Source organism: Xenopus laevis, chromosome 9_10L (assembly GCF_017654675.1).
Source record: "Xenopus laevis strain J_2021 chromosome 9_10L, Xenopus_laevis_v10.1, whole genome shotgun sequence".
Taxonomy (NCBI): domain Eukaryota; kingdom Metazoa; phylum Chordata; class Amphibia; order Anura; family Pipidae; genus Xenopus; species Xenopus laevis.
The window spans coordinates 101,664,893-101,683,444 of record NC_054387.1 but is presented as its reverse complement, the minus strand read 5'-3'; the positions used below and the strand labels follow the sequence as shown (position 1 = coordinate 101,683,444).

Genomic DNA, 18,552 nt, shown 5'->3' with positions numbered 1-18,552 from the left:
CACTGTGATAGACAACAGCCAGACTTCCACTAGTTCCTACTGTGTTTTTGTTGTACAAATAAAGCTTTGCATATTAAAAAAAGAGCCTATATTGTGCACATGCGCACTGTTCTACTTTAACACACGCGTCAGATGACGAACATATAACGTCACGCGGGGACGAATCGCTACTAGGGACAAGGCTCAACTGTGACCCAAGGTGACTGGAGAGAATGGGAGCCCACCTTGCCCGGAGATACTGGGGGGAACCGGAGCCGGACCCCTATAATATGTCGGCTAGCCCAGAGCCGGGGGTCCTACCAGAGAGAGGTGAGAGCCTGCAAGGGAGCTTGTGTATAGACTGTCATTGACATTTGGGTAAGGGGGGCGGCATATACAGGTAAATACAGATGTCAGCATCATGTGTATATGGGGGAAGATATATGGGTATGCACAGAAGGCAGTATCCTGTGTATATGGGGGAAGATATATGGGTATGCACAGAAGGCAGTATCCTGTGTATATGGGGGAAGATAAATTGGTATGCACAGAAGGCAGTATCCTGTATATGGGGGAAGATATATTGGTATGCACAGAAGGCAGTATCCTGTGTATATGGGGGAAGATATATTGGTATGCACAGAAGGCAGTATCATGTGTATATGGGGGAAGATATATTGGTATGCACAGAAGGCAGTATCCTGTGTATATGGGGGAAGATATATTGGTATGCACAGAAGGCAGTATCCTGTGTATATGGGGGAAGATATATTGGTATGCACAGAAGGCAGTATCCTGTGTATATGGGGGAAGATATATTGGTATGCACAGAAGGCAGTATCCTGTGTATATGGGGGAAGATATATTGGTATGCACAGAAGGCAGTATCATGTGTATATGGGAAAAATATATGGGTATGCACAGAAGGCAGTATCTGGGGTTGGTATATGTATATACATAGGGCAAGTCATGGTATATTATTGGCATATATTTATTTATATACAGAAGTAGCATGTGTAATAGGGGGGTCACTCCCCACACAGCAGTATAGTGTGTACATGGGGGACTGCCCATGCTAACTACCCTGGAGTTTCAGCAGTTTCTGACTCCACCAGTCACCACATCTGGCAGTTCAGGATGTTCTTCCCATAAATGTAAATATGTCATCATGTGTCCCTGTGGTTTTAGCTGTGTTGGGAGATTGATGTGCAGTGTTTGGATGGAATAAGACTCCAACAGATACAGTGGGGAAGGTGTGTGTCATAGTCAGGCAGCTGATCTGTACCTTAGGTACTTGTTTGGCTTTAACCGGGATAAATATAACAAGTTGAGGGGGAAATATACACTGCGGGGGGGGGGGGGGGAAGCACACTGATTATAAATAAATTGCACTGCCCCCACATTGTTACAATTGAAGTAAATCCGTTTGTTGCTTAACTGTTCACACTTTATTTCTATAAAAACAACAATGGGAAACAGCACTAGTAGGCTCACTAGGTTTATAGTGAATCCTGTTACGCAGTTGTTTGGCTGCCACTTTGGAAATTTAGAAGCAGCGGCATTTGTGATTAATTGGACTGTAAAATTCAGCCAGCACCTCTGCCTGTTATAATAAAGTTAAAATCGTTGCCAGATATCGAGATACTCGTCAGTTGGGGGTACGACATACTTGTCCACCCTTCCATCCCCCAGCCAAAGCCTTTTGTAGATAAACATGAAAGGTAGCCATGTGGCCACTGAAAATGCAAAGTTAGATTATATTTTAAAGTTTCATACACACTGTACCGTATTGGCAAATACACGGATACTATGTGGGACTTTGCAATTCCACAATAAAGAGAGGAATCGCCTGCCTTGAAGGAACAGGTCCGTGTAAAAAAGAAACTGGGTAAATAGATAGGCTGTGCAAAATAAAAAATATTTCTAATATAGTTAGTTGTCCAAAAATGTAATCTATTAAGGTTGGAGTGACTGGATGTCTAACATAACAGAATACTACTTGATTTGCAGCTCTCTTGGTTTCAACTGATTGGTTACCAGTCAGTAACTTGAAGGGGGGGGGGGGGCATATGAGACAAACCTGTTAAAGTTTGCTTTTAAATCTAACCTGTATGCTAAGATCAAAAGAAAATTAACTGAACATGAATGTCCTGTGTGCCCCCCCCCTTCAAGTCACTGACTAACTAAGAAGTTATAGATCTCTAAAGCAGGAAGAAGTGTTCTGGCTATTATGTTATACATCCAGTCACTCCAGCCTTTATCCATTACATTTTTGGCTAACTTACTATACTAGAAACATTTTTTTGCACAGCCTATCAATTTACCCAGTTTTTATTTTTAAACTGAATGGACCCTTTAGCACAACTCTTTATTATGGTCAATCCTTTATTCATTCTTTAATATGCATGCTTATATGCATGGTTTGCTGTTAATGTATCACTACCTAACCCAGTGATCCCCAACCAGTAGCTCATGAGCAACATGTTGCTTCCCAACCCTTTGGATGTTGCTCCCAGTGGCCTCCGAGCAGGTGCTTATTTTTGAATTCCTGGCTTAGAGGCAAGTTTTGGTTTTATAAAAACCAGATGTACTGCTAAACAGAGGCTCCTATAGGCTACCAGTCCACATAGGGGTTACCAATAGTCAATCACAGCCCTTATTTGGCACCATTTTGGAACATTTTTCATGCTTGTGTTGCTCCCCAACTCTTTTTACGTCTAAATGTTGCTCCTGAAAAATGTGAAAAATGTTGGGGACCCCTGACCTAACCTAATCTACTCCTTAATTGAAACCTATATCTCTTTCTCTTTTTTTATCTTGTTTACTTTGATATATTTCTTGGAAACTAATAAAAATAAAGGTTGTCTATTATGGTTGCAGTAGTAATGCATTCTTCTCCTTCACTCAGTTATGGTGGCATCTCAGGAGCAAATGAACCTGGCACAGGTGCCGCTGCAGCAGAGGGATTATTGTGCCCACCATCTTATCACGCTGATGAAATGCAAAAGGGATATGTGGCCCAATTTCCTGGCCTGCAAACATGAGCGCCATGAGTGGGACCAGTGCCAGCATGAAGAGTAAGTGCAGACTGGTTGTGGGGAATGGATGCACTGAGTATCTATGGCAGAGAGTAGCTGCTGTATATGTGGCACTTAGTGTTGTATCTATGGCAGAGGGTCCCTGCTGTATATGTGGCACTTAGTGTTATGTAATTAAAGACACTAACTTTGCCCAGGTTCAGTAACCCATAGCAGTCAATCAGCTGGCAGGTTTTACTGGTCATCTGTTTAAAAGCAAGCATCTTATTGGTTGCTATGGGTTACTGTTACTGGGCAAACTTAGTGCCATTTATTACATATTGGGGTTAGTGTTGTATCTATGGCAGAGCGTATCTTCTGTATATGTGGCCATTAGTGTTGTATGTATGGCAGTGAGTACCTGCTGTATATGCGGCACTGAGTCATTTTTGTGAACCCTAATTAACTGACTTATTACACCCTCACTCTGATATTTTTATTGCAGTTATGTTCAGCGCATGAAGCAATATGAGCGTGAGAGGAGACTCATGGTGCGACAGAGAAAAGCAGAACAAGTGGAGGCAGCATAAATCTGCTCTCTCTTCTTTCTAATCATCAAGTATTTGAGCCTTTAACTTAAAGAAATAAAGTTTGTTTCTGAGGATCATAAAATCCTGCAAGCTTGCATATTCTTCTGTACTAAGCACAATTCAGCAGGAAGAGCACCTAATTCTGCTCACAGCTCCTACAAAGAGTTTCAAAATGTCAGTGTGAGTTTTAGCGTATCCATAGTAAAACCACCACCAAAATACACAGTATATGCAATATGTAACTTCTATGAACCTAACATATAATTGGTGCATTTTAATGTTAATGCGTGACACTGTGGTCCCGTCTAAATGTAGCCCTTTTATTGTTTATTCCAAAATGCACTAGTAAATTGCACTTCTCAGCTCATAATATCACACAGGTAGAAGCAGAAATATAAATCTGAATGTCACATGGCTTGTGAGTACATTGATATCACATATACATCCCATTCCCGCAGCTATGTTGTAAGTAGAGACTTGGAAATATGAAAAGTGCCTTCTTATATAAAACAAGCTATAAATCTCTTGATAAACACAGTTGTTTGTGTCATCTCTGTATGTGCAATGTGTACTGTAACCTATTGTACAGAGCTGCAAAATATGTTGGCACTTCATAACTACATATTAATAATAAAACAAGACAAAAGTTGCAATTATCCTCTTCCTTTAGCTCTGGGGACCAAACCCTTTTTCTAAATACCCTGTGAGGTTAGTACCAAGCCATAGGGGTATATTTCTCAAAGGGTGAAGTTAGAGATCGCCACAGTCTGTTAGCGAAATTTTGCCACTCTCCATTCATTTCTATGGCATATACAGGCATAATTATCAATAGGTGAACTTTCACTTTCACCCATTGATAAGTACTTTTTAAACATCCCATAGAAAATAAATGAGTGGCAGAATTTCGAACTAGTGGACTGTATTGATCTCTAACTTCACTCTTTGATAAATATACCCCATAGAGTACAACAAACAGATGTAGCAAGCGATGGCAGTTAGCAGCAGGAAGGGCCAGCAAGGAATTCTCCTGTTCAATATAGATTATTGGAAAGGCAAATGGATGTTTTAGATGGGGGTTTACACATATTCTTCAGGCTCACCTAAAGGGTAAGATTTACTTACAAGGCTGAACTTTATGGAAGTCCGTATAACTTTGTGCAAAAGAGTAACTTTTATAGTACTCTGTGTTGGTATTCGATTTGTTTGGCTGTAGTTCTACACTTGGGACACACAGAAGGCTGTTATATGGGATCCCTTAGTGCAGGGGTCAGCAACCTTTACTATCAAAAGAGCCATTTTGCCCCCCTCGTCCACTAAAGAAAAATAGTCTGGAGCTGCAAAACATAACACAGCTTATAAACTTTTAAAAGTTGTAACCTTTTTTTAATTTTAACTGTTACAACAGAATACAACAAACAGAAGTGCAGTGTGCACTTTGAAATAAATTAAACACTGAATAGGCCTATTAAATGTTAGTGTTCTCATCTGTTTAATGTGACTTCTGTTTCTGAAGCTCCATGCTGATCATCCCTCTCTTGTCTTGAGTGTGTGACCATGGTAAGGACCATGATGAATCATCTTGCTGCGGCTCAGTCTTGCCTGTCAATCCTGGGACGTCTATACAGTCCTCGCACCTGCTGGTGGCTTCCTGATTGTGCGACCACGGTAAGCTAACCGCGGTCTCGCACTCAAGAAGCCGCCAGCAGGTGCGAGGCCGGCATGGGAAACATGACCGAGCCGCAGCAAGCTGAATGAAGAGCCGCATGAGGCTCCGGAGCCGTGGGTTGCCTACCCCTGCCTTAGTGGTACTATCTGTTTGCAAAGCACAGAACAAGCATCAACATTAAAAAAATAACTAGTAGTCATAGATCCTTTACTATCAAGGGTTCCTTTATCTAAGTCTTAATTTTTAGTATGATGTAGAGAGTGATATTCTGAGACAATATGCAATTGTTTTTTTTTTATTATTATTATTATTTGTGGTTTTTGAGTTATTTAGCTTTATATTCGTTTTTGAATTATTTAGCTTTATATTCAGCAGCTCTACAGTTTGCAGTTTCAGCAATATGGTTGCTAAGGTCCAATTTACCCTAGCAGCCATGCAATGATTTGAATAAGAGACTGGAACTGAATAGAAAGATGAGTAATAAAAGTAGCAATAACAATAAATATGTAGCGTTACAGAGCATTGGTTGTTTAGATGGGGTCAGAGACCCACATTTGAAAGCTGGAAACAGTCTGGGAAAAAGACAAACAATTTAAATACAATAAAAAATATAATGAAGACCGATTGAAAAGTTTCTAAGAACTGGTCTTTCTATAACATAATAAAAGTTACCATGAAGGAGAACCACCTTAAGGGTATATGTATTCTTATCTGATCATACCTTTGGCAGCAAAAACTACTACTACTTTTTGGATAGTCTGTAAGCTATTTTCTTGGCTCCCACAGGTGAACTGTATCAAAATATTTGAATTCATCCTGAGGTGTCATCTTGTTCCACATAGACAATTTGTCCAGTTAAGGACTATTTTCAAGTCAAAACCTTTTTCTGCACCAATAAATAGGGCAGATCCCCCTTACTTCTGGGCAAATGCCATTCCTGTTGTAAAGGTAGAGAGGAAAGGGGGAGCAAATGTAGGCGGAACAGAGGATATAAATGAGATACGGTGCAATAAATCCATCATGATTACAAAAGGCTAAATCCTGAAACAAATACAAACCCTAATTTGCATATTCATATTTTCATAACTAAAAAATGACATCACCTGTAGCCAATGAATTGTCATGTTCAGTTGTACAGTGCTTTAAAATTGCATGACTTTAATTCATTCAGCTGAACACTGAGAATTTTTCCAGAAACCTGCAAAAAGTGCCAGGAGTTAGCAGCATCTCTAACCAAATCCAGGATTCAGTGCATTAAGGTTATTGTTGTTTCTCCTTTATATATAAGCCATTTATGCTGAGTTAACATAAGGGGGTGTGGGTGTATATTTGCGGGGATCCACAACAGACATTTTCTTCATTTTACGGAAACTTCAGTCAAGACACAAAGATTACCGGAGAAGAAGAGGATGGCTGCCGTGAACTCCGAGGCCAGAATCTGCACGGAAGGGTTAGTAAAAAATTAGGGGCATTTGCCTGGGGGGGGCTGGTAGGCTGGGGGGGTGGAGAGAGAGGGGGATCTACCCAGGGTAAGGGGCAGGGTTTTTTTTTTATTATAGGTTGAATTCTCCTTTAAATGAACAAATTGCAGCCGTTATATTTTTTATCCAAACATGATTAGAGAGTAATGTCTGTACAAATGTCAAAACCACTTTTAGAGTACGGTAGTTTTTAAGGGTATCACAACTAGGGATGCACCGAATCCACTACTTTGGATTCGGCCGAACCACTGAATCCTTTGCGAAAATTCTGTTGAATACCGAACTGAATCCTTTGCATATGCAAATTAGGGGTGGGAAGGGGAAAACTTTTTACCTCCTTGTTTTGTGACAAAAAGTCACGCGATTCCCCGCCCCTAATTAGAATATGCAAAGAAGGATTTGGTTCGGTTTGGCAGAAGGATACAGCTGAATCCTGAATTTGGTGCATCCCTAAACACATCGTCCTGGAACTGAATCCAAGAATGATCACTGACCCATTATGAAAGAACAGTAACCCTTACATGTACTAATCTCGGAGGGTTTAAAGGGAATGCAACCCCCCCCCCCAACTTTGCAATATATATTCATTACAAATTTTCTAGGGTTTTTAAGTTATTTGTATGTGTATTGCTATTGAAAGCAGTGTTTGTCCCTTTCTATTCTCTGTCCTGGTAGCTCAGACTGTTGATACAATGTGAGACTAGGCAGCTGTTTAACAGACCCTGCTGGGGAACTAGGACTTTTGCAACATTGTTTAAACAGTAACAACAGTGAGTTAAGCAAATTCTGTTTTCAATAGCAAATGTTTTTACAAATAACTTTAAAAACACTGAAAATGTTTAATAAATGTATATTGCAAAGTTGCTTAGAATTATTATTTCTTTTATTAGGCAATGTTTTATTTTAAGGTTTACTTGCCCTTTACAGCAATGCTATCATGTACAGTAGTGATGTGCTGGCCAGTTTGGCAGGTTTGGGTTGAAATCTGTCCAACCATTTGGGTTGGGTGTGGTTCAGACTGGGGAAGTTACACTCCTCCTCTGCTCCCAAAGATTCTGTCTTGGAAAAAGAAGGAAGCACAGAAGTAGTGTACAGAGCGAGAAGATGCAGGTACTCTTGTATTATAGTTATTTGGTCCCTGTGAGGTCTATATTTTCTCCACTAAATTAGTCCTACCCTTGTTATTAGTTATTTGGCCCCTGTGAGGTCTATATTTTCTCCACTAAAATAGTCCTACCCTTGTTATTACAGTTATTTGGCCCCTTTAAGATCTATATTTTCTCCACTAATATAGTTATTATAGGTATTCGGCCCCTTTCAACTATTAAAGTCGTTGTTCACCTTCCAAACACTTTTTTCAGTTCAATTGTTTTCAGATTGCTCACCAGAAATAAAGACTTTTTTCAATCACTTTCCATTTTTTACCGTTTTTTAAAAAAAAAAAAAAAATTACGTTTAAAGTTGATTTTTCCTCTCTCTGCTGTTTGAATCTGGCAGCTCAGTAATTCAGGTGCAGACTCTGAACTGTTATAATTTTGCAACATTTAGTTGATATATTTCTCAGCAGCATCTCTGGAGTATTAGCAACTATTGTATCAATTGTAACCGCTGCTTGTAATGAAACCCAGAGATTCTACCCTGCAGGAACAAAGATAAGAAATGTATCAACTAAATGTTTCAATTTAGAACAGTTTATAGGGTCGTTGACCCCCAGAGCTGCTTTAGAAGTTGAAAAATGACACTTTACAAGTCAATATTAGAAAAAGCTTCACACATAGAAAGTAATTTGAAAAGGTTGTTATTTCTGGTGAACTATCTGAAAACAACTAGGGGGCACATTTACTAAGGGTCGAATATCGAGGGTTAATTAACCCTCGATATTCAACCATCAAATTAAAATACTTCGAATGTCGAAGGATTTACCGCAAATACTTTGAGCGAAGGATTTTAATCCATCGATCAAGGGATTTTCCTTCTATCAAAAAAAGCTTAGAAAGCTTATGGGGAAGGTCCCCATAGGCTAACATTGTAGCTCGGTAGCTTTAAAGTGGCGAATTAGGTAGTCAAATTTTTTTTTTTTAAAGAGACAGTATTTCGACTATCGAATGGTCGAAGTACCCAAAAAAAACTTTGAGATTCAAAGTTTTTTTACTTTGAATCCTTCACTCGAGCTTAGTAAATGTGCCCCTAGGTGTTTGAAGGTGAACAACCCTTGCCCTTGTTATAGCCATGTAATGCCTCCCAACTGTCCCGTTTTGAGTGAGACAGTTACAATTTTGACAGCTCAACCCGCATTCATGGATTGTTACTGAAATATCCTGAGTTTCTCTTTGATTTCCTGCACTGATGCCAGAAAAAGGTATTAGGTTTCTGAAATGTATAATTAAATAAGAGGCTGATGGCAGAGAGCCCCCTAATACCCAGCAGCTGCACTTAGATACATTTGTAACTATTTAAGATAAGCACGTCTCTTAGGAGAATTAAGACTCGGGCATTTCACCTTATTAGCAAAACTGTAAGAACAGGTAAAACCTGACCCTAAAACCCCCAGAAATGTGTTCAAACTTTCTATAACCTGCCAAATTGTGTAAACTGGATGTGCTGCTATTTATGGCTCTTTCTATTTTTCAAGTGTTGAGGCGTAAATTGTTCTGCTGTCAGGACTCTGTTTCCCCCACTGTTCTAGTCTTGCCCTTGTTATTCTAGTTAATTGCCCGGTCTGACTGTAGCACACAAACTAAGGAGTCCGTTAAGCACCGGCGCACCATTGGAGAACATTGAGTAGTCTTGCTACACTACCCGTCCGGGTACAGGCACTAATCGCTTTATTTATATATACCACCTGATGATGACGCTGTACGTAACGTGCAGGAGGACGAACGCCACTAGGAACTAGACGCAGCAGATGACACGCTTGACTTCCGGTTAGAGGTATGTCCGCTCTCTTCCTTGCTGATTGGTCAGAAATCCTGGCAAATTACCCAACCAGAGCTCTCGCCTGTCTAATCCGGCGCTCTATGGTTCGCTGCATCCCGCCTTTCCACTCACTAAACCAATGACGGGGCGCCCATGTTTGGCTCTCAACTCACGTTCCAAATCCCACCCCCTCCATGCTCACAGTAACAAGAAGATTACTTGCTGACTGCATAGATAAGGTAGTGACTGATTCCCATAATGGTGTTCTGTGTGATCATGCGCTTTAACCGTATATCAGCCGAGCAGTGATCTGTGTCTGTCAGTGAGAACGCAGTGCACACACGTGCTGGAGTCGCCTGTGTAGCCGTGTGTTTATTGGACACAGACTGGAGACTTGTCTGCCTCAAATATCAGTGTGTGACCAGGCTTAAAGGGATTCTGTCATGATTTTTATGGGGTAGTTTTTATTTCTAATTTACACTGCAAATAAGTCACTCTACAATATAAAATTTCATTCCTGAACCAGCAAGTGTATTTGTTTAGTAGTAGGCGCCATCTCAGGTCATTTTGCCTGGTCATGTGCTTTTCAGTAAGATCCAACTCTTTAGGATGGAACTGCTTTCTGACAGGCTGTTGTTTCTCCTACTCAATGTAACTGAATGTGTCGCAGTGGGACCTGGATTTTACTATTGAGTGCTGTTCTTAGATCTACCAGGCAGCTGTAATCTTGTGTTAGGGAGCTATCTGGTTACCTTACCATTGTTCTGTTGTTAGGCTGCTGGCGGGAGGGAGGTGATATCACTTCAACTTGCAGTAAAGAGTGACTGAAGTTTTATCAGAGCACAAGTCACATGACTGGGGCAGCTGGGAAACTGACAATATGTCTAGCCCCATGTCAGATTTCAAAATGAAATATAAAAAAAAATCTGTTTGCTCTTTTGAGAAACGGATTTCAGTGCAGAATACTGCTGGAGAAACACCGGAGAAACTGTGTAGCGCTTAGTTGTGCTTCAGAACTAATGCCATGTATCTACAGAGGGGCAATGCCCTGCTGGGAATTATTCTGCCATTTTGCATAGGAGAACAGTGGCAACGTTTCCCCAGCTACAGTTATGCCAGCAACAAGCAATCATACACATATACACATGTGACCAATGAGGATTGCTAGTCAAGCATTGGACAACAGAATTGTAGAAGGTCACATTGTTAAGTGAGTCTTGAAGCCTTTGCTTTTAATGTACTTTCTATCCCTACTTTACTAAATTGTTTCCTTTATTCGAATCCTTTTCTGAATTTCATTTAATTTCTTTTTAGCAGGAAAAAAAACCACACTTTGTGCTGTAATAGTTTTTAATATGTTATTGGCACGATTCATGTATGTGATGCTGGCATAAGTATGATTGTTAAAGAATAAGTAAACCTTAAAAATAAGCAAATGCAAAATGGATGAGTGTGCTATTCTAAGAACTTTTGCAATGTACATTCATTATTTATTTATTTTTTTATTCCAAGATATTAAAGAATACACTTATTGTTAATATGAATGAATGTTGTTACAGCAGCGCCACCTGCTGGTCATTTTCCGATTAGTCTGATCACCAAGTAGTCAAGGAATTTGTCAGTAGAAAGAAACTTGCCTAGAGACTGACGTCTGATTTGAATCCATTGTAGAGCTACATCTGTACAATATTGCAGCTGTGTCCTTGGCATCAGGAACACCTTCATTCTTCCACACCAACATGAGCTCAGAGGGGCAGAAGGGCAAGAAGAGATTCAAGTCTCAGTTCTGTGGCAATGCCAAGAGGCAGAAGCGCCGGCATGATCTTGAGGTTGGAATGCAAGGGATCCTTATCACCTGTAACATGAACGAGCGCAAGTGTGTAGCAGAAGCCTACAGCCTACTCAATGAATACGGGGATCACATGTATGGTCCGGAAAAGGTATAAGCAGCACATCCGCTTATCTGTCAGTCAATCATTTCCCTGGGTATTAACAGCAGCCTTCAACATTACTAATTAAATCTGTTACATGTAGACATTTCTTCAGTCCCACAGCTGAATGTTATGAGTTTACACAGATAATAACTTTACAAGGCAAATGTAATATTATTAACAAGCACCAAAATATTGTGCAGGACAGCAGAATAGAGTAAGCACATCAACCATGCACATTACATAGACATACTGACTGATACAGGAGGAGACAAGGGCCTTGTTTATTGGAGCAATCCTATTAGGAGCCCACCGGGACCTGAATGGCAAATGCCAGAGGGACTGTTGTAAGCCGACCTAGACCTGCTCTTTATTCTGGGCCTGTGGCTTCTTGGGCTCACTGTATTATAAATAATATGGCCTATTTATATAGACAAATACAAGAGTCCTCTGCACTCAACCCATTATCAATATATTTAAGGCATTGAGACATTTTGTGCCTTAAGCTACTAAAAATGCCTTACCCTTTAAACAAAACAGGGATTGTTTGTCCATATATTACAATATATTTAAGATGGCCAACTACGTCAAAGTCATCCCCGGTATGGCCAGTCCTACAGTCAACTTGCATCTGATTCATTAAAGGGGTGGTTCACCTTTAAGTTAACTTTAAGTATTTAACAGAATGGCTAATTCTAAGCAGATTTCCCATTGGTCTTCATTATTTATTTCTATAGTTTAATTATTGGCCTTTCACTTCTGACTCTTTCCAGCTTTCAAATGGGGGTCACTGACCCCAGCTAAAAAACAAATGCTCTGTAAGGCTACACCTTTAATGTTATTGCTACTTTTTATTACTCATCATATTCCAGTCTCATATTTAAATCAATGCATGGTTGCTAGGGTCATTTGGATTTTAGCAACCAGATTGCTGACATTGTAAACTGCAGAGCTGCTGAATAAAAAGCTAAATAACTCCAAAACCACCAATAATAAAAAATGAAAACTATTACAAATTTTCTCAGAATATCACTCTCTATATCATACTAAATGTTAATTTAGAGGCAAACAACCCCCTCTATTGCTTCATTATACATTTTACAAAGGGACTACGTTTTACCTGCAACTTACTAGCTGCTTTCAAAGTAAAACTCCCAAACTTGGCTGCCCTTTTATTAGACACCAGTGGGATCACCTGACTATAGCTAGGAAGGGCTAGGGGTGCACGCCTTGATTCTGCAAGGTAATCGCTGACCAATACAACACAAAATCATGGACCGTAATGTTCTTTTCTTTGATTTCTGTGTGGAAGGTGTGTAGGATGGGCCTTCTTAATATTCTCATATATGTTAAGCTGCACGTTCTACAAGAAGCACCTGGAAACAGTCTGCAGTGATTTCAGCAAACATTGTAGGGCACATTTTTTTTTTTTTCTTAGTCTACTCATTTACTGGAGAATGTTGGGGCTTATGTGTATTCTAGTGCTAGGTTGCACCACCCTTCTGTTTTTGCTGTTGACTTTTCTGCCAGTATGGATGCTGGTATTTTTAGTACACCAGCTGATGAAGAACTGCTAGTTCTCTTGTTACTCTGCTATCAAACACTTCTGTAGTGTCAATAGAAAGATTTTAGTCAAACACAAAGTCTTTACTGATTGCAATTTTTTTTTAATTTACCTGCCAATTGATGATAAAGTTATTTTGTGTCTTTGTATGTGTTCATTTAAATGAGGGTTAGGGTAAGTCGCCAGGCGACTAAATCTGCCCGTGTGCCCCTGGCCAGGGGTGTCCAAACTTTTTACAATGAGGGCCAGATTTGGTGAGGTGAAAATGTTTGGGGGCCGACCATTCAGCCTGACATTCTTTGACCCATTAACATCATTTAAAAAAGGAATCACGCAGCCTGATCGCACTGTTCTGGCAGGTAAAAATTATTATTAATTTTATGATGGAGGCTGCGGGCCGGTGTAAATTTGAAAACGGGTTGCAATTGGCCCCTCGGGTCTGACTTTGGACATGCCTGGCTTAGGCAACCAGCATTGACTCTAATTGCTTCCCTTTTATGGCCAGAGAGTCACTGCTATCTTCCCCTTGCTTTCCATGCATCCCCTGCTCTCTTCAGACTTGGCCCATGCACAATACAGAACAGTACAGTATGAAAGTCTAACAAAGTCCCACGGGAAGCTGTAGGAAAGATGTTGGCAGACCTGACCAAACAGATAAACCATACACTGCAATATATGTTTATAACAATCTCTTGCATAGCTAAGTGAGAAAGACGATGGGCTGTCAGAAAGTGAGGAAGATGACGATGCAGAGGCGGCACTAAAGAAAGAGGTCAATCAGATCCGCACTTCAACAGAGAAAAACCTACGGAGATTTCAGTCTGTGGAAAGTGGAGCAAACAATGTTGTTTTTATTAGGACATTGAATGTGGGTGAGTTTTTGTGAGACATGCATGATTTTTGTCATTGCTTCCAGCACTGTTACTATGCTGTGCAAAAGCAACTATAACACCCCTGTCCCCTCAAAAAGTGTTACAGGAACAGTTCAGTGTAAAAATAAAAACTGGGTAAATAGGCTGTGCAAAATAAAAACATTTCTAATATAGTTAGTTAGCTGAAAATGTAATGTATAAAGGCTGGAGTGACTGGATGTCTAACATAATAGCCAGAACACTACTTCCTGCTTTGCAGCTCTCTAACTCTGAGTTAGTCAGTGAATTTAAGGGGAACCACATGGTACATATCTGTTCAGTGAGTTTACAATTGATCCTCAGCATTCAGCTCAGATTCAAAAGCAACAGTTATGGCCCATGTGCCCCCCCCTCAAGTCTCTGATTGGTTACTGCCTGGTCAGTGGAAACCAAGAGAGCTGCAAAGCAGGAAGTAGTGTTCTGGCTATTATGTTACACATCCAGTCACTCCAGCCTTTATACATTACATTTTCAGATAACTAACTATAATAAAAATATTTTTTACTTTGCATGGGCTATCTATTTACCCAGTTTCTATTTTCATACTGAACAATTCCTTTCAGTGCTCAGGGCAGCTGTGTGTTTTGTCGTAGGTTGAAGGGAGAGAACTCTGCAGGTGCGGGTGATATAGACAAGTCTGCATTTTTGCTGCATTGTGCTCCATATAGAAATATTTTTCTCAATGCAGAGTTGAGCTGTGGAGTTGGTGGCCACCATCTTTGTATGAATCATATCCAGTTTAAGACTCGCTGTGGCAATCTCTGACCAGGAGCATGCTCACTGATAGGCAGGTACAAAACGGCTGTACAGACACAACTCACCAGGGAGCTCCAAACCAGATGTGATGTGGGCAAATCTGCCAACCTTCTGCAGACTCTGCATATTGAAACAGAGCATGCACTATACCTTTAATTTAACTTCCTAGGACTCTTGCAGTATTAAACATCTGTGCATCTTTTCATTTTATTGTCAGTAAAGTAATGTAATGTAAACATGCCCTGGCTGATTTCAGAGCCTGAGAAGTTAGTGCATCACATATTTAAAGACATGTACACAACCAAGAAGAAGAAGACCAGGGTCATCCTCCGCATGCTGCCAGTCTCTGGTACATGTAAGGCTTTTCTGGAGGACTTGAAGAAATATGCTGAGACATTTGTTGCACCCTGGTTCAAATCTCCCAACAAGGGAACCTTTCAGATTGCCTATAAAGCCCGGAACAACAACCATATGAACAGAGAAGAAGTGATCAAGGAACTAGCAGGTATTGCTCCATAAGGGCATCGGGGCTGAGTTTTATTCACTTTCCACTCACTTCACTTTGTTGAATATTTATCTGCTTATTATGACACCGGCACTGCCTTTCATCATTGGGATGAATTAAAGTAAATTTAAAATTAAATTAAAATTAAAGTACAGATATGGGACCTGTTGTCCAGAATGCTCAAGGGCCTGGGGGTTTCTGGATAACGGATCTTTCTGTAACTTGGATCTTCATACTTTAAGTCTGCTAGAAAATCATGTAAACATTAAATAAACCCAATAGGCAGGATTAATGATATCTTAGTTTGGATCAAGTACAAGGTATTGTTTTATTATTACAGAGTAAAAGGAAATATTTTTTTAAAAATTTGGATAAAATGAAGTCTATGGGAGAAGGGCATTCTGTAATTTCTCCCTTTTTGGATAACTGGTTTCCAGATAACGGATCCCATACCTGTACTTGAGTTTTATTTTAAAAATATATATATAAAACAAAATTAAAAATGTTCTATATTTTTTTCCAATACTATGCTCTGACAAACCAGTAACCGGTTGGAGGAATGTGATGCCACAGAGTAGCCAAGTTTGGTGTTGCCAGTTGGTGGGTGGGGTAGAGTCCTGCACGGAACCAGTTTCTAAGACCCAAACCCGCAACCCGCATATTTACCCACTTTGATCTGCTACCCAACCCGGACCCACAACTGCCTTATCCGCAACCCGCCGACCACCATCAAACAGGAAGTGATGGTGCTGCAAACTGGAAGTGACGCCATCAAAAGTGGGTGGGGACAGAAACTAGTTGTGTAAAACTTTAAAAAGGAGTAAGATATAGACAGTTTTACATAAGATAAGAAATTTAGATGAGACCTGCAATCTGCGGCTATACCCGCACCTTAAAAATCCTCCCCTCATTCCGCAGGGTGCCTGCTTTTTTTCTGGGTACTCGACCCAATGCAGGACTCTAGGGTGGGGGGGGTCATTAATTTATTTCTTATGTATTTCTTTGTAGAGGCTAATTTTTTTAAAATGTAATCTTTGAATTTGTTTTAGTGATTGTTGCAAGCCAGAACCCAGAAAACAAGGTGGATTTGAGTAACCCGGAGTACACTATCATAGTTGAAATCATAAAGAATGTCTGCTGCCTTAGTGTTGTGAAGGACTATACCATGTTCAGGAAGTACAATGTGCAGGAGGTGGTGAAGAGCAGTAATGAGCATGAACCACAACAGCCCACAAAGGAGAACAAAGATGAGAATGAGAAGGAAACTCAAGACACTCAACATGCTACAGACAGCTAGAACTTTATATGATGGGGCAGCGGGTCTTTAGCAAATTTAAACTCTTTTATGTTGTGTGGTGTTTGCCTTTTAGGATGATTGACGTTTGTGACCTGCACTAAATCCTGCATTTTGGTAGTGATTAGGTTTGACTGCAATACAAAGGTATTTTCACCTGTTTTGTCACCCACATTGGAGGGCATTTAGTGCAGGTGACAAAACATTCCATGTGCCATCACTGTTAAAGGAAAACTATACCCCCCAAACAATGTAGGTCTCTATCAAAAGATACTGCATAAAACAGCTCATGTGTAAAACCCTGCTTCATGTAAATAAACCATTTTCATAATATACTTTTCTAGTAGTAGGTGCCATTGGGTAATCATAAATAGAAAATTGCTATTTTAAAAAATATGGGCCGCCCCCTGGGATCGTATGATTCACGGTGCACACAAACATACCGACAAACCATACTTGTTAGGTCACATAAGCCAATTAACAGACAGAGTTCTGTCTTTCGCTTCAACACTGTTACAGTGAGAGCTGCAGTATTTCTGGTCAGGTGATCTCTGAGGCAGCACACAGATCATCACCAAATGGTGGCTCAAGGCAAGAGATGTAAAAGGGCAAGATTTACTTAAATATATATACCAATTTGGTAAGATTTTTTAATATGACACTTAATATGATGTAAACTATCTGTTGCTTAAGTATTCATTTTGGGGGGTATAGTTTTTCTTTAAAGGACACTGCTATACTTGTTTAACATAAGCACAATACATATGATGCAAACGTATGTATGTATAACTTTATTTGTAAAGTGCTGTTAAGGAGCTGCAGAGCTGTACAGTGCATAATAGTACAATATATATAAAATTATACATATAAACGTGTTATGTCTGCATTAACTCCCACCTCCCTCAGTAGAGTTTGATGTGTTCCTTGTAGGAGAAACTCCTGTCTACCATTTGGTGCTACTTGTGCTTTCAGTTGCAGTAAGTCAGTAGAAGTCGTGCTCTTTACCCTCTTGGATGAACCCTGTGAGTACAAGTAAATTAAAACAGCAGCTGACTTACAGTATATAGATTTAATTCTGTATAAGCAAGGTGCTGTATAGGGATGGTGAGAATTTCTAGTACGTAAAGCTTTTTTACTGGTTACGACTGGATGTTATGGGGGTAATGCAGTGTTTACTGTATATAAAATTCATTGCAGTTTAAATAACCACTTTTTTTACTTGCCAATTAAAACCCATTCATCCATTTATGTATGTTTCAGTTTCATTTTTTTTAACCATCCAAACTCTGTTTATTTGCAAAGGGGCGCAATTTACTATTAGCTGATAAAACATGTTGGAATGTAAATACATTTTAATGAAATGTCCTCTTTAAAGGGCATGTAAAGGCAAAAAAATAAAATCCCATTTTTACTTTCTTTAATGAAAAAGAAACCTATCTCCTATATACTTTCATTAAAAAATGTGTACCTAAATATGCAGTGAAATTCTCCTTTCATTTACTGCTGTGGATAGGAATTGTCAGATGGTCCCTAACTGCTGAGCAGGGAAACAATCAGACTTATGAACAGCAGGGGGAACCCAGCCATGCAGAACTCAAGCAGCTTTGTTTATGATGATCCCTAAGCAGCCCAGACCACACTGAGCATGTGCACATTTCTTAGTCAAAGATGTTTAACAAAGTTACAAGATGGTGACCCCCTGTAGCCAACTTTGAAAGCATAAATTATATGTTTGATTAGGCTTGTGGTGTAGTAAGTTCATGTTTATATTTAGTATACAAAATACAGCATTTCTAGCCTTATTCTATACTAGACTTTACATGCCCTATTCCCTATTTTTCATCCCTTGGCGTGGCTTTCAATTGCTATTAGTTACGATAACCTCTGAGGGAATGCTATAACCTTTCATTGTATTCATTTTGTATAAAAACCTCTGGGTTTT

General features: G+C 39.8%; 2 protein-coding genes across 5 annotated transcripts; both read left to right on the top strand.

Moving 5' to 3' along the window:
* The first annotated feature begins 131 nt into the window (after positions 1–131).
* On the top strand, positions 132–4,232 carry ndufb7.L (NADH:ubiquinone oxidoreductase subunit B7 L homeolog). Its single transcript, NM_001092228.1, is given in 3 exon segments — positions 132–309; positions 2,888–3,056; positions 3,502–4,232. Coding segments are annotated over 3 exon segments (351 nt in total). The 5' UTR covers positions 132–212; the 3' UTR covers positions 3,587–4,232.
* A 4,920-nt stretch (positions 4,233–9,152) lies between these two features.
* thumpd1.L (THUMP domain containing 1 L homeolog) lies at positions 9,153–16,945 on the top strand. Of its 4 annotated transcripts, none has more exons than XM_018236320.2 (5): positions 9,153–9,664; positions 11,321–11,589; positions 13,845–14,016; positions 15,068–15,316; positions 16,366–16,945. In XM_018236320.2, exons 2-5 carry the CDS (start codon positions 11,389–11,391, stop codon positions 16,611–16,613), a joined length of 870 nt encoding a protein of 289 aa, XP_018091809.1. In that variant the 5' UTR covers positions 9,153–9,664; positions 11,321–11,388; the 3' UTR covers positions 16,614–16,945. The 4 variants fall into 4 exon arrangements, with proteins under 4 accessions (XP_018091809.1, XP_041432388.1, XP_018091808.1 ...); XM_041576454.1 differs by lacking the exons at positions 9,153–9,664; positions 16,366–16,945 and adding exons at positions 9,698–9,888; positions 15,861–16,028; XM_018236319.2 differs by lacking the exon at positions 9,153–9,664 and adding an exon at positions 9,707–9,888.
* The last annotated feature ends 1,607 nt before the right edge of the window (positions 16,946–18,552 follow it).

What these genes read in the sequence shown, in the direction of transcription:
- thumpd1.L (XM_018236320.2), top strand. Translation starts at nt 11,389, where the DNA reads ATGAGCTCAGAGGGGCAGAAGGGCAAGAAGAGATTCAAGTCTCAGTTC. An exon ending in ACATGTATGGTCCGGAAAAG is followed by an intron (nt 11,590 to 13,844) that starts GTATAAGCAGCA and finishes TCTCTTGCATAG; the next exon opens with CTAAGTGAGAAAGACGATGG. An exon ending in TATTAGGACATTGAATGTGG is followed by an intron (nt 14,017 to 15,067) that starts GTGAGTTTTTGT and finishes GGCTGATTTCAG; the next exon opens with AGCCTGAGAAGTTAGTGCAT.